Raw genomic sequence first — 15,754 nt, 5'->3', positions numbered from 1 at the left:
TCTTTTTTCCCCACAGCTTTGCCGACTCCCCAGAAAGATGTGCTCCCGTGGATCCTGCCACAGCCGCGAGACCTCCTGCCACGGCTCCCGCTCTTCCTGCCATGACTCTGGGTCCTCCTGCCACTATACCTTCCAGAGGGAACCCGTCCCACAGTTCCCCCGTGTGACGCCATGCTGCCCCCCCGTGCAGCGCTACTGCCCCCCCGTGCAGACCTACTGCCCCCCTGTGCAGCGCTACTGCCCCCCTGTGCAGCCCTACTGCCCCCAGTACACCAAGAACATCTGCAAGCTGCCGCCAACGTACCCCAAGTACTAGTAGCAGGATCCAGACATGGACTCGCCAACACCAGCTGCCTCCTCCCGCGGATTCTCTCGATGCCTAAAGCTCAAGTCGCCATCTCTCCATTCCCATTTTTGGTTTATGTGAATCCTTAAATACCTCTTTTGTGATTTGAATTTTCTTCAAAATATAAATATGATCTGTTTCAATGTATTTAGCATGCAAGACCCATTCTTTGTTCTTCTCTAAAAGGCTGGGAATGATTTATTCTAGTAGTGGCTTATATATGATATTTCTGTGTCATCCTCCAAAGGTGTAGATAAGACAATAAAATTTCATTTCCAAATATAGAAAATGTTTATGCTTTTTTACTCACTACATTTTTACATGAGAATTATCTTTACCTCTGTCTTCTTAGTCACAGCTCCTTGTTCTTCTCTTCTCAATCACCACAAAATGCCCACATCCCAAAGTTTCAAAATGAATGAAAGCCAGTCATTCCAGACACACTTCTGCAGCAGACGAATGCATTTATGTACAGCAAAGGGAGCTTGTCTGCACCCTGGTTAGCCTGGGACTGTCATTCTCACTTCCCTAGTTCGGCAGTGCCACATACTGTGTTTGTTACTCTGACTCAGAATTGCAAAGGTTTTGAGGTGTCTAATAAATGCAAATAGGCACCTAGAGGACTTCTCTAACCCTCCTCTTTCACTGAACTTCAAATTACTGTTTTCAGCAAATATTGCACACACTTTAAAATAAATGTGAAATCTCTGTCTACTTTTTACAACCTAAGACAATTCTTATCTCCCCAGTCACCAGCCCATCTAGCTGAGACATCTATTCTAGAACAGGATCGCTCGCTTCCTTCTGCCAGTTCCTCTCCATCAGTTTCACAAAGAGCTCCACAATTAGCTTCAGCCTAAATGACTAACTTCTAGTAGCTACAATGGGGTGAAATTAATGCACCCTGCAAGACAGAGAACCAACACAAGGGTCTTCCCAAAGTATACTGCTTTATCAACCTTGTTGAACCATTCCTACATTCCTTAGAACTCACAGTGCTGTGCAGAAGGCTCCAGATGAGATTTTCTTAAACAAAGGCAAGCTTATTTTTTGCTGAATCATGGCTTGAAAAATAAAAAATAATTAAAAATAAACAATATATATAATAATTTAAAAAAATATATGTAAATCCAACCAGAACATGGAGGCATGCTGTCCCAGGATGTGTTTTCAGGTTCAGAATGAGTTAGCATCTCAACAACACAGACAAAGTAGCAAGATTTTTTTTATTTCTTTTTTCATTTGACATGAAAATACACTTCAAAAGGCATCTCTACAGGGATAGCTGCCAATTCATGAACTCAGTAAGCAACTTTTCAGACCCTCTTGTTCTACTTGCAACAGCACTGATCCACAGGGTGCTCCTGAGGGTTCCGGCAGCTCCCACCTGGATAAAAATCACAAGAAAATAACAAATACCCATTTCATCATTGTAAAGTCAAGTCCTAAGCTGCTGTAAGAGAATCCCAATAGTAAAAGGTGAAGCACTGCAATGAGTTAAAAACTACAAATCTGCTTAAGTAAGGCAGAAGCCTGAAGCAATTGGGGATCTGAAAACAGGGGGCTAGTAGGTGAGAATTTCCCAGCACTTTCTGGTCAATATTTTAAATCCTCTTCTTCTGGGAGGAAAGCAAACAGAATGGTATCATGGCACAAGGAAAAACAGCCAATGGTTTGTGAACTCACAAACAGAATGAAAAAATTGGAATTGGAAACATCCTTGTAACGTCATTTCCAGTGTTGAGGCGTTGGGTGCATTTGAGCTAGTCACCAGGACTTCCCCCTAAGTATGGTCCATGTGAGTTGTGGATGTTAATTACTGTCCCTTGTGTCATGAAAAACATATCAACAAAAATGTGAGTCTGCCACATGGACAAAGGGGCAGCATGCGGAGCAGGAGTCAACACTTTTGAATTGCACGTTGATGCAATACTGGTTGCCCAATGACAAATCACTCAATAACTTTAGGGTTAGGTTCTTTCTAATATGCAACTATGAAATTACCTTCAAAATCCCCTTATAAAGCAGATTAGGAAATCCATTGCCAATTAACATCTCAAGGGAAAACTACTAATTGTTTTTCCCGACTGTCAAATCGGAAGTGCTAAAAATTACACACAGAAGATAAATATGAACGTGACTACATGATTAATTGTCAGCATTGCCAAGAGATGCATAATTTCTTGGGCAAGCCTACTGCAAGTATATAAAAGTAGCCATCTCCTGCTCCTTCTTCATTCAGCTTCGCTTCTCAGTGCTCTTCCCTGCTCCGACAAAGGGTAAGTTGGACTACACTGAATTATCTGTTATGTGACATTAGGATACCACACAGGACATTTGGTTGACTGGTTCTGTGTTGAGACCTTGACTTTCTCTTAGATGTTTCTTGTTCTTAGTTTGTGACTGGGAGCCTTTGGGATCTAGCAAGGAACTAATTCCCAAACTACATAGAGACAGAGGGAGAGAAATTTCAGCTGAAGCACTGCTGAGAATCAGATGTAAACATCAACCTTCAAATGCCATCAGAATTACTTTGCTGATTTCTAAAATTTCCACCAGAACTGGACCACCATAGATTATACCCTAAAAGACATGGCATTATCAATTTCAGAATCATCATTACGTACATATGACAAAGGACAGGAAAAAAACTTCAAGAGAGCAATAGGAAAAACCCTAAATAGAGTGCAAGAGCTTGGAGTAGTGTTGCCGTACAAGTGTGACAGTATCTTTCTCTCTCTTTCTTCCCCACAGCTTTGCCGACTCCCCAGAAAGATGTGCTCCCGTGGATCCTGCCACAGCCGCGAGACCTCCTGCCACAGCTCCCGCTCCTCCTGCCATGACTCGGGACCCTCTTGCCATTCCACCTTCCAGAGGGAACCTGTGCCACAGTTCCCCTGTGTGACGCCGTGCTGCCCCCCCGTGCAGCGCTACTGCCCCCCCGTGCAGACCTACTGCCCCCCTGTGCAGCGCTACTGCCCTCCCGTGCAGCCCTACTGCCCCCAGTACACCAAGAACATCTGCAAGCTGCCGCCAACGTACCCCAAGTACTAGCACCAGGATCTGCTCACCCAACGCCAGCTGCTTTCTCCTCCGCACTCTGGCCATGCAGCACCCATCCTTATGGCTGTCCCGGGGATTCAGCCCCGTGCTTCACCGCTACCCCACGTGAACTCTGCCCGGAAGCATCCTGCAAGCAGTCCTTCTTTACAACCATGCAGGAGATGGCCCTTCCCGGTGTGCCGGACACAGTTCACAGTTACCACCAGGAAACCTTGAAGCTGCCTGTTCCTTTTTTATTGGCTCCTCTGGATGGGGAAAACAATAAAGCTTACAATTCATGAAACCCACATTCTCTTTCTGTTCCTTTGCTCACTTTCCAGGGCCTTAGAGGTCTTCTGGATTTTTCTCTCCAAGATTCTCCTCCTTGACATGGGCACCATTTTCCCTATTAGCAGCAACTATTCCCAGGGACATCAGGGAATAAAAGAGGCTCATTGGTAGAGGAAAAAGCTCTTAGCTCACAAGTCTCCATGTGCATCTCGGGGGCTGAGCAGCACAAAGCTCCCTCTCTTGACACAGATCATTAGCTGCCCCACACACCTTTGTCCCATGCTCTGGAAAAAAACTACTGCAAACACCACTGACTGCAAACTCTGGCTTTGGGGCACAAGCAGAGCTGTTCCCTGAAAGGGCAGGAAGGAGTTCAAAGCTGTCCATCCCTTAGGCATTCCATGCAGTGAGCTACTCCAATGCCAGCTGCCTTATCCTGCACGCCCTAGGCCATGCAGAGCCCATCCTTACGGCTGTCCTGGGGACTCTGCCCCGTGCCTCACTGCTACCCCACGTGAGCTCTACCCTGAAGCATCCTGCAAGCAGTCCTTCTATCCAACAATGCAGGAGATGGCCCTTCCAGGTGTGCCAGGCACAGTTACCAACGGGAAACCTTTCATGCCGCGCACTGCACTTTCATGCTCCTTTAGCTGGGGAAACAATAAAACTTACAATTCATGAAACCCACATTCCCTTTGCATTTCTTTGCTCACTTTTCAGGGCCTTGGAGGTCTTCTGGATTTTTCTCTCCAATGTTCTTCTCCTTGACATGGGCACCATTGTCCCTGTCCAGCAGCAACTATTCCCAAGAATATCAGGGAACTAAAGAGACTCATTAGTGGAGGAAAAAGCTCTCCGCTTAAAAAATAAATCTAAGTACATCTCAGTGGCTGAGCACCACAAAGATCCTTCTCCTGACTCAGACCATCAGCTGTCCCACACACATTCCTACTCCCAGGCTCTGGAAAAAAAAAAACAACAGCAAAGACCACTGCCTGCAACCTCTGACTTTGGGGCACAATCAGAGCCATTCCCTGGAAGGGCAGGAAGGAGTTCACAGCTGTCTGTCCCTTAGGCAGTCCATGCACCAAGCTACTCCAACTTCAGCCGCACAGATTTGCCACATCACTGACTTCATATATATTAATGCCTCGGAGAAAAAAGAGAAGCCATACACTTCTCTCCACTATGCCACTTCTACTGGTCACTGGCATATGCTTTGGAGATGAGAAATGGCCTAGCATGTGAATGTTGACCTCACATAAGATCCAGGTTCACTACTGTGACACCAATGCAGTCCCTGTAATCCCTTACGATGGAGAAACCACCAGACAATCCCTGATGAATGCAATCGAGGCCTGCTTTGGCCTTTCCTCTTGTACTCCCCTCAAAGAAAGGCACGCCATCAATGGCAGCTCCACACAGTCATATTTCCCTTAGCGGGACCTGAATGTGAGAGCTCAGAAACATCAGTGAGAGGGCGTAAAACGAGGATGCCCCACACAGGAAAGTCTTTGGATGGAGGCGGAGAGAGCAATGGAGAACGCCAATGGGACGCTGCAGGCTGAAGCCTGCAGGCCAGCCACGAGAAGACTGAGCACAAAATGGACACCCGCAGAGAGCAAGCACCAGGGTCAGAACCTGGGCACTTGAAGCCTCCTGGAGTTTGGGATCCACAGCAGAGTCAATGAATGTCCGTCAGCAATTCACACCATCCTTTCTTGCTGCAGAAAGTTCACTACAAGTCACTTCATTGCCTTTAGCCTGAGGTATTCCTTGGGCTGTGGAACACCCGGGTTCTGGAGAGATGGGAGAAGAGGTTCTGGGACCAGAGAGCCAGATAGTTGGATGACTCATGTTTTCCAAGGGGGATTAGCTGACACCTTCCTGGCTTTACACTTGACAGGATGACTCAAGTGGGACTAAAATCCAGCCTTAATATCCATCATGTTTCCCCCGGGGACAGGATGAAAAATTTCTCAAAGTTAAGCTGAAAATCTCCCTTGCTCAGAATCATTGCCTTCCACTCTTCCCTGCTCATGAGCTCAGCCGATAAAAGTGTACGAAACGGATGTAATGAAAAAAAAAAATCAAGGAAAGGAAACCTGAATGGCCACAGACCACGGATTTGTTCTCTGAACTTCAGCAACAAGGAAACTTTGCTACAGGTGGGGAGAAAGGTGAGAGGCCCTTTCCTCTGGCAAGTGCAGAGCCAGGTGAAGAATCACAAAGAGTTTCCATTTAGCCACAGCACAGGGCCAAGGAAATCCCAGCAGACTGCCCAGCATCGAGCCAGGCCCTGCTAATCCCATTTCCTCTTGCCATAAAAAAAAAACACCTCAATTAACGTCCTGAGCTGTCTCTTGCACACAACGGTGTGCCTGCTGCAGGAGTCAGCATTTCTGAGCCATAACGACATTTCTCCCCCTGATGCAACCCCAGCTGCCCTTCGGCACCCTACGGAATACCGATGAGCTTAGTGTCAGTCTCCAGGAAACGGGAAAGAGATCGCTTCCCCCGTCCTCCTAGGGAAATCTCTGGCATTGAAAGATGGGAGAGAACACCGTGCGTCAGTGAGGAAGCACTAAGAATAGGGTAGCGCCAGCACGTGCCACACTGAGCACGTGAAGAACCCCACCGCCCTTGTGCAGTGGTGTCTCATACCCTATGTGACCTTGGGGAGCTGTATAAAAGGCGGCTCAGCCTAGGGCTCCTCACTCGCTCACCGTCACATCTAGACACCGCTCCCTGCAGCTCCAGAGGTAAGACTTGTTCTCCTCATCCTCTTCCTCCTCCTGCTGCTTCTGCTAGAGGAGAAGCTGGCACTGGGGGCCATGGTGTCTACCTGGGAGTGAGCACAAAGCTTTGTGTCATATCATCACACTCGATTACTGCTCCAGGAGAAGCTGGTGTGGGGTTGGGCATGGTGGGGCAGGAGAGGGGGCAGTGAGACAATGGCAAGGGAGCTCCCTGCAGGTGGCCCTGCACCCTGGGATGGGAAATGGTCTTCAGGACATGCTCGGAACACTAATTGCATTGGCGCAGTGGGACTAAGCTCCATGCAGGAAGGGCTGGAGCAAGACACAAGGGTAAGGCAGTCCTTAGGGCACATTCGGGTTGGGCTGAGAAGACACAGGAAAGAAAGAGGGCAAAGAGGAGAGATGGGGAAAAGGTATAATGAAAGAAAGGCGGGGACGAGGCTACGTGAGAAGTGCACCTGGGTCTCCTCTAACCAGGATGATCTCTTCCTCCTGACAGCTTTACCGACTCCCCGGAAAAATGTGCTCCCGTGGATCCTGCCACAGCCGCGAGACCTCCTGCCATAGCTCAGGGTCCTCCTGCCACGGCTCCCGCTCCTCCTGCCATGACTCGGGACCCTCCTGTCATTCCACCTTCCAGAGGGAACCTGTGCCACAGTTCCCCTGTGTGACGCCGTGCTGCCCCCCCGTGCAGCGCTACTGCCCCCCCGTGCAGACCTACTGCCCCCCTGTGCAGCGCTACTGCCCTCCCGTGCAGCCCTACTGCCCCCAGTACACCAAGAACATCTGCAAGCTGCCGCCAACGTACCCCAAGTACTAGCACCAGGATCTGCTCACCCAACGCCAGCTGCTTTCTCCTCCGCACTCTGGCCATGCAGCACCCATCCTTATGGCTGTCCCGGGGATTCAGTCCCGTGCTTCACCGCTACCCCACGTGAACTCTGCCCGGAAGCATCCTGCAAGCAGTCCTTCTTTACAACCATGCAGGAGATGGCCCTTCCCGGTGTGCCGGACACAGTTCACAGTTACCACCAGGAAACCTTGAAGCTGCCTGTTCCTTTTTTATTGGCTCCTCTGGATGGGGAAAACAATAAAGCTTACAATTCATGAAACCCACATTCTCTTTCTGTTCCTTTGCTCACTTTCCAGGGCCTTAGAGGTCTTCTGGATTTTTCTCTCCAAGATTCTCCTCCTTGACATGGGCACCATTTTCCCTATTAGCAGCAACTATTCCCAGGGACATCAGGGAATAAAAGAGGCTCATTGGTAGAGGAAAAAGCTCTTAGCTCACAAGTCTCCATGTGCATCTCGGGGGCTGAGCAGCACAAAGCTCCCTCTCTTGACACAGATCATTAGCTGCCCCACACACCTTTGTCCCATGCTCTGGAAAAAAACTACTGCAAACACCACTGACTGCAAACTCTGGCTTTGGGGCACAAGCAGAGCTGTTCCCTGAAAGGGCAGGAAGGAGTTCAAAGCTGTCCATCCCTTAGGCATTCCATGCAGTGAGCTACTCCAATGCCAGCTGCCTTATCCTGCACGCCCTAGGCCATGCAGAGCCCATCCTTACGGCTGTCCTGGGGACTCTGCCCCGTGCCTCACTGCTACCCCACGTGAGCTCTACCCTGAAGCATCCTGCAAGCAGTCCTTCTATCCAACAATGCAGGAGATGGCCCTTCCAGGTGTGCCAGGCACAGTTACCAACGGGAAACCTTTCATGCCGCGCACTGCACTTTCATGCTCCTTTAGCTGGGGAAACAATAAAACTTACAATTCATGAAACCCACATTCCCTTTGCATTTCTTTGCTCACTTTTCAGGGCCTTGGAGGTCTTCTGGATTTTTCTCTCCAATGTTCTTCTCCTTGACATGGGCACCATTGTCCCTGTCCAGCAGCAACTATTCCCAAGAATATCAGGGAACTAAAGAGACTCATTAGTGGAGGAAAAAGCTCTCCGCTTAAAAAATAAATCTAAGTACATCTCAGTGGCTGAGCACCACAAAGATCCTTCTCCTGACTCAGACCATCAGCTGTCCCACACACATTCCTACTCCCAGGCTCTGGAAAAAAAAAAACAACAGCAAAGACCACTGCCTGCAACCTCTGACTTTGGGGCACAATCAGAGCCATTCCCTGGAAGGGCAGGAAGGAGTTCACAGCTGTCTGTCCCTTAGGCAGTCCATGCACCAAGCTACTCCAACTTCAGCCGCACAGATTTGCCACATCACTGACTTCATATATATTAATGCCTCGGAGAAAAAAGAGAAGCCATACACTTCTCTCCACTATGCCACTTCTACTGGTCACTGGCATATGCTTTGGAGATGAGAAATGGCCTAGCATGTGAATGTTGACCTCACATAAGATCCAGGTTCACTACTGTGACACCAATGCAGTCCCTGTAATCCCTTACGATGGAGAAACCACCAGACAATCCCTGATGAATGCAATCGAGGCCTGCTTTGGCCTTTCCTCTTGTACTCCCCTCAAAGAAAGGCACGCCATCAATGGCAGCTCCACACAGTCATATTTCCCTTAGCGGGACCTGAATGTGAGAGCTCAGAAACATCAGTGAGAGGGCGTAAAACGAGGATGCCCCACACAGGAAAGTCTTTGGATGGAGGCGGAGAGAGCAATGGAGAACGCCAATGGGACGCTGCAGGCTGAAGCCTGCAGGCCAGCCACGAGAAGACTGAGCACAAAATGGACACCCGCAGAGAGCAAGCACCAGGGTCAGAACCTGGGCACTTGAAGCCTCCTGGAGTTTGGGATCCACAGCAGAGTCAATGAATGTCCGTCAGCAATTCACACCATCCTTTCTTGCTGCAGAAAGTTCACTACAAGTCACTTCATTGCCTTTAGCCTGAGGTATTCCTTGGGCTGTGGAACACCCGGGTTCTGGAGAGATGGGAGAAGAGGTTCTGGGACCAGAGAGCCAGATAGTTGGATGACTCATGTTTTCCAAGGGGGATTAGCTGACACCTTCCTGGCTTTACACTTGACAGGATGACTCAAGTGGGACTAAAATCCAGCCTTAATATCCATCATGTTTCCCCCGGGGACAGGATGAAAAATTTCTCAAAGTTAAGCTGAAAATCTCCCTTGCTCAGAATCATTGCCTTCCACTCTTCCCTGCTCATGAGCTCAGCCGATAAAAGTGTACGAAACGGATGTAATGAAAAAAAAAAATCAAGGAAAGGAAACCTGAATGGCCACAGACCACGGATTTGTTCTCTGAACTTCAGCAACAAGGAAACTTTGCTACAGGTGGGGAGAAAGGTGAGAGGCCCTTTCCTCTGGCAAGTGCAGAGCCAGGTGAAGAATCACAAAGAGTTTCCATTTAGCCACAGCACAGGGCCAAGGAAATCCCAGCAGACTGCCCAGCATCGAGCCAGGCCCTGCTAATCCCATTTCCTCTTGCCATAAAAAAAAAACACCTCAATTAACGTCCTGAGCTGTCTCTTGCACACAACGGTGTGCCTGCTGCAGGAGTCAGCATTTCTGAGCCATAACGACATTTCTCCCCCTGATGCAACCCCAGCTGCCCTTCGGCACCCTACGGAATACCGATGAGCTTAGTGTCAGTCTCCAGGAAACGGGAAAGAGATCGCTTCCCCCGTCCTCCTAGGGAAATCTCTGGCATTGAAAGATGGGAGAGAACACCGTGCGTCAGTGAGGAAGCACTAAGAATAGGGTAGCGCCAGCACGTGCCACACTGAGCACGTGAAGAACCCCACCGCCCTTGTGCAGTGGTGTCTCATACCCTATGTGACCTTGGGGAGCTGTATAAAAGGCGGCTCAGCCTAGGGCTCCTCACTCGCTCACCGTCACATCTAGACACCGCTCCCTGCAGCTCCAGAGGTAAGACTTGTTCTCCTCATCCTCTTCCTCCTCCTGCTGCTTCTGCTAGAGGAGAAGCTGGCACTGGGGGCCATGGTGTCTACCTGGGAGTGAGCACAAAGCTTTGTGTCATATCATCACACTCGATTACTGCTCCAGGAGAAGCTGGTGTGGGGTTGGGCATGGTGGGGCAGGAGAGGGGGCAGTGAGACAATGGCAAGGGAGCTCCCTGCAGGTGGCCCTGCACCCTGGGATGGGAAATGGTCTTCAGGACATGCTCGGAACACTAATTGCATTGGCGCAGTGGGACTAAGCTCCATGCAGGAAGGGCTGGAGCAAGACACAAGGGTAAGGCAGTCCTTAGGGCACATTCGGGTTGGGCTGAGAAGACACAGGAAAGAAAGAGGGCAAAGAGGAGAGATGGGGAAAAGGTATAATGAAAGAAAGGCGGGGACGAGGCTACGTGAGAAGTGCACCTGGGTCTCCTCTAACCAGGATGATCTCTTCCTCCTGACAGCTTTACCGACTCCCCGGAAAAATGTGCTCCCGTGGATCCTGCCACAGCCGCGAGACCTCCTGCCATAGCTCAGGGTCCTCCTGCCACGGCTCCCGCTCCTCCTGCCATGACTCGGGACCCTCCTGTCATTCCACCTTCCAGAGGGAACCTGTGCCACAGTTCCCCTGTGTGACGCCGTGCTGCCCCCCCGTGCAGCGCTACTGCCCCCCCGTGCAGACCTACTGCCCCCCTGTGCAGCGCTACTGCCCTCCCGTGCAGCCCTACTGCCCCCAGTACACCAAGAACATCTGCAAGCTGCCGCCAACGTACCCCAAGTACTAGCACCAGGATCTGCTCACCCAACGCCAGCTGCTTTCTCCTCCGCACTCTGGCCATGCAGCACCCATCCTTATGGCTGTCCCGGGGATTCAGTCCCGTGCTTCACCGCTACCCCGCGTGAACTCTGCCCGGAAGCATCCTGCAAGCAGTCCTTCTTTACAACCATGCAGGAGATGGCCCTTCCCGGTGTGCCGGACACAGTTCACAGTTACCACCAGGAAACCTTGAAGCTGCCTGTTCCTTTTTTATTGGCTCCTCTGGATGGGGAAAACAATAAAGCTTACAATTCATGAAACCCACATTCTCTTTCTGTTCCTTTGCTCACTTTCCAGGGCCTTAGAGGTCTTCTGGATTTTTCTCTCCAAGGTTCTCCTCCTTGACATGGGCACCATTGTCCCTGTCCAGCACGTACAATTCCTGGGGACATAAGGGGACAAAAGGGGACATAATGGGTATATCAGACACATTATCAGAACAAAAAGCTCTCAGCTCACAAATCTCCATGTGCATCTCAGGGGCTGAGCAGCACAAAACTCCCTCTCCTGACACAGACCATCAGCTGCACCACACATATTCCTTCTCCCAGGCTCTAGACAAACAGCAACAGCAAACACCACTGCCTGCAAACTCTGGCTTTGGCGAACAAGCAGAGCTGTTCCCTGAAAGGGCAGGAAGCACTTCACAGCTCTCCGTCCCTTAGGCAGTCCATGCAGCCAGCTACTGCAAACTCAGCCCCACAGCTTTCCCACATCTCTGCCTTCAACTAGCTTAATGCCTCAGAAAAGAAGAGATGCCATGCACTTCTCCTCCCTGTGCCATCACGGCTGCTCAGGGATGTATGCTTTGGTGTGGAGAAATGGCCTAGCAGGTGAATGTCGACCTCACGTAAGATCCAGGTTCACTACTGTGGCACCAATGCAGTCCCTGCAATCCCTTACGATGGAGAAACCATCAGACAATCCCTGATGAATGCAAACGAGCCGGTACCAACACCCACATCACTCAAAAACTGCATTTCATCACTCCACGTTGGCCTTTCCTCTTGTACTCCCCTCAAAGAAAGGCACGCCATCGATGGCAGCTCCACACAGTCATATTTCCCTCAGCAGGACCTGAATGTGAGAGTTCAGAAATATTTGTGTGTGGGTGAAAACCGAGGATATCCCACTCAGGGAAGTCTTTGGAGGAGGTGGAGAGAGTGAGGGGGAACGCCAATGGGATACTGCAGGCTGAAGCCTGGAGGCCAGCCAGGAGAAGACTGAGTGCAGGATGGGCACACACAGAGGGCAAGCAACAGGGTCACCGCCTGGGCACTTGCAGCCTCCTGGGGTTTGGGATCCACAGCAGAGTCAACAAATGTCCCTCAGCAATTCACGCAATCCTCCCTTGCTGCACAAAGTTCAGAACAATTCACTGCATCGCCTCTAGCATAAGGTATTCCTTGGGCTGTGGGACATCCATGTGATGGAAGAAGAGGTTCTGGGAGCAGGGAGCCAGTTAGTCGGATGGGGTAGCGTTTCCCAAGGCTGATGAACTGACACCTTCCTGGCTTTACACTTGACATGCTGACTCAGGTGGCATTACAAATCCAGCCTTAATATCCGTTGTGTTGCCCATGGGGACACAGTGAAACATTCCTCAAAGTTCAGCTGAAAATCTCCCTTGCTCAGAATCATTGCCTTCCACTCTTCCCTGCTCATGAGCTCAGCTGATAAAAGTGTACGAAACGGATGTAATGAAAAAAAAAAATCAAGGAAAGGAAACCTGAATGGCCACAGACCACGGATTTGTTCTCTGAACTTCAGCAACAAGGAAACTTTGCTACAGGTGGGGAGAAAGGTGAGAGGCCCTTTCCTCTGGCAAGTGCAGAGCCAGGTGAAGAATCACAAGGAGTTTCCATTTAGCCACAGCACAGGGCCAAGGAAATCCCAGCAGACTGCCCAGCATCGAACCAGGCCCTGCTAATCCCATTTCCTCTTGCCATAAAAAAAAAAACACCTCAATTAACGTCCTGAGCTGTCTCTTGCACACAACGGTGTGCCTGCTGCAGGAGTCAGCATTTCTGAGCCATAACGACATTTCTCCCCCTGATGCAACCCCAGCTGCCCTTCGGCACCCTACGGAATACCGATGAGCTTAGTGTCAGTCTCCAGGAAACGGGAAAGAGACCGCTTCCCCCGTCCTCCTAGGGAAATCTCTGGCATTGAAAGATGGGAGAGAACACCGTGCGTCAGTGAGGAAGCACTAAGAATAGGGTAGCGCCAGCACGTGCCACACTGAGCGCGTGAAGAACCCCACCGCCCTTGTGCAGTGGTGTCTCATACCCTATGTGACCTTGGGGAGCTGTATAAAAGGCGGCTCAGCCTAGGGCTCCTCACTCGCTCACCGTCACATCTAGACACCGCTCCCTGCAGCTCCAGAGGTAAGACTTGTTCTCCTCATCCTCTTCCTCCTTCTACTGCTGCTTCTGCTAGAGGAGAAGCTGGCACTGGGGGCCATGGTATCCTCCTGGGTGTGGGCACAAAGCTTTGTGTCATATCATCACACTCGATTACTGCTCCAGGAGAAGCTGGTGTGGGGTTGGGCATGGTGGGGCAGGAGAGGGGGCAGTGAGACAATGGCAAGGGAGCTCCCTGCAGGTGGCCCTGCACCCTGGGATGGGAAATGGTCTTCAGGACATGCTCGGAACACTAATTGCATTGGCGCAGTGGGACTAAGCTCCATGCAGGAAGGGCTGGAGCAAGACACAAGGGTAAGGCAGTCCTTAGGGCACATTCGGGTTGGGCTGAGAAGACACAGGAAAGAAAGAGGGCAAAGAGGAGAGATGGGGAAAAGGTATAATGAAAGAAAGGCGGGGACGAGGCTACGTGAGAAGTGCACCTGGGTCTCCTCTAACCAGGATGATCTCTTCCTCCTGACAGCTTTACCGACTCCCCGGAAAAATGTGCTCCCGTGGATCCTGCCACAGCCGCGAGACCTCCTGCCATAGCTCAGGGTCCTCCTGCCACGGCTCCCGCTCCTCCTGCCATGACTCGGGACCCTCCTGTCATTCCACCTTCCAGAGGGAACCTGTGCCACAGTTCCCCTGTGTGACGCCGTGCTGCCCCCCCGTGCAGCGCTACTGCCCCCCCGTGCAGACCTACTGCCCCCCTGTGCAGCGCTACTGCCCTCCCGTGCAGCCCTACTGCCCCCAGTACACCAAGAACATCTGCAAGCTGCCGCCAACGTACCCCAAGTACTAGCACCAGGATCTGCTCACCCAACGCCAGCTGCTTTCTCCTCCGCACTCTGACAATGCAGCACCCATTCTTATGGCTGTCCCGGGGATTCAGCCCCGTGCTTCACCGCTACTCCACGTGAACTCTGCCCGGAAGCATCCTGCAAGCAGTCCTTCTTTACAACCATGCAGGAGATGGCCCTTCCCGGTGTGCCGGACGCAGTTCACAGTTACCACCAGGAAACCTTGAAGCTGCCTGTTCCTTTTTTATTGGCTCCTCTGGATGGGGAAAACAATAAAGCTTACAATTCATGAAACCCACATTCTCTTTCTGTTCCTTTGCTCACTTTCCAGGGCCTTAGAGGTCTTCTGGATTTTTCTCTCCAAGATTCTCCTCCTTGACATGGGCACCATTTTCCCTATCTAGCAGCAACTATTCCCAGGGACATCAGGGAATAAAAGAGGCTCATTGGTAGAGGAAAAAGCTCTTAGCTCACAAGTCTCCATGTGCATCTCGGGGGCTGAGCAGCACAAAGCTCCCTCTCTTGACACAGATCATTAGCTGCCCCACACACCTTTGTCCCATGCTCTGGAAAAAAACTACAGCAAACACCACTGACTGCAAACTCTGGCTTTGGGGCACAAGCAGAGCTGTTCCCTGAAAGGGCAGGAAGGAGTTCAAAGCTGTCCATCCCTTAGGCATTCCATGCAGTGAGCTACTCCAATGCCAGCTGCCTCATCCTGCACGCCCTAGGCCACGCAGAGCCCATCCTTACGGCTGTCCTGGGGACTCTGCCCCGTGCCTCACTGCTACCCCACGTGAACTCTACCCTGAAGCATCCTGCAAGCAGTCCTTCTATCCAACAATGCAGGAGATGGCCCTTCCAGGTGTGCCAGGCACAGTTACCAACGGGAAACCTTTCATGCCGCGCACTGCACTTTCATGCTCCTTTAGCTGGGGAAACAATAAAACTTACAATTCATGAAACCCACATTCCCTTTGCATTTCTTTGCTCACTTTTCAGGGCCTTGGAGGTCTTCTGGATTTTTCTCTCCAATGTTCTTCTCCTTGACATGGGCACCATTGTCCCTGTCCAGCAGCAACTATTCCCAAGAATATCAGGGAACTAAAGAGACTCATTAGTGGAGGAAAAAGCTCTCCGCTTAAAAAATAAATCTAAGTACATCTCAGTGGCTGAGCACCACAAAGATCCTTCTCCTGACTCAGACCATCAGCTGTCCCACACACATTCCTACTCCCAGGCTCTGGAAAAAAAAAAACAACAGCAAAGACCACTGCCTGCAACCTCTGACTTTGGGGCACAATCAGAGCCATTCCCTGGAAGGGCAGGAAGGAGTTCACAGCTGTCTGTCCCTTAGGCAGTCCATGCACCAAGCTACTCCAACTTCAGCCGCACAGATTT

At 50.7% G+C, this 15,754-nt stretch overlaps 5 protein-coding genes across 5 annotated transcripts; all 5 read left to right on the top strand.

Moving 5' to 3' along the window:
* Window positions 1-37: 37 nt before the first annotated feature.
* LOC311219790 (uncharacterized protein) lies at window positions 38-316 on the top strand (the record flags this gene model as incomplete). The annotated part of the gene is made up of 1 exon (XM_084303072.1): window positions 38-316. One exon carries the CDS (start codon window positions 38-40, stop codon window positions 314-316), a length of 279 nt encoding a protein of 92 aa, XP_084159198.1.
* Window positions 317-3,121: 2,805 nt separating this feature from the next.
* On the top strand, window positions 3,122-3,400 carry LOC311219789 (uncharacterized protein; the record flags this gene model as incomplete). The annotated part of the gene is made up of 1 exon (XM_084303071.1): window positions 3,122-3,400. One exon carries the CDS (start codon window positions 3,122-3,124, stop codon window positions 3,398-3,400), a length of 279 nt encoding a protein of 92 aa, XP_084159197.1.
* A 3,558-nt stretch (window positions 3,401-6,958) lies between these two features.
* LOC311219768 (uncharacterized protein) lies at window positions 6,959-7,258 on the top strand (the record flags this gene model as incomplete). Its single annotated transcript, XM_084303048.1, has 1 exon — window positions 6,959-7,258. One exon carries the CDS (start codon window positions 6,959-6,961, stop codon window positions 7,256-7,258), a length of 300 nt encoding a protein of 99 aa, XP_084159174.1.
* Window positions 7,259-10,816: 3,558 nt separating this feature from the next.
* Window positions 10,817-11,116, top strand: LOC311219767 (uncharacterized protein; the record flags this gene model as incomplete). The annotated part of the gene is made up of 1 exon (XM_084303047.1): window positions 10,817-11,116. The coding sequence occupies one exon, from the start codon at window positions 10,817-10,819 to the stop codon at window positions 11,114-11,116; it is 300 nt and encodes a 99-aa protein (XP_084159173.1).
* A 2,939-nt stretch (window positions 11,117-14,055) lies between these two features.
* On the top strand, window positions 14,056-14,355 carry LOC311219766 (uncharacterized protein; the record flags this gene model as incomplete). Its single annotated transcript, XM_084303046.1, has 1 exon — window positions 14,056-14,355. One exon carries the CDS (start codon window positions 14,056-14,058, stop codon window positions 14,353-14,355), a length of 300 nt encoding a protein of 99 aa, XP_084159172.1.
* Window positions 14,356-15,754: the final 1,399 nt, after the last annotated feature.

This window comes from Netta rufina (genome assembly GCF_964035555.1).
Source record: "Netta rufina genome assembly, chromosome: 29".
Classification (NCBI taxonomy): domain Eukaryota; kingdom Metazoa; phylum Chordata; class Aves; order Anseriformes; family Anatidae; genus Netta; species Netta rufina.
The sequence above is the reverse complement of the archived record's forward strand: the minus strand, read 5'-3'. Positions and strand labels throughout refer to the sequence as shown.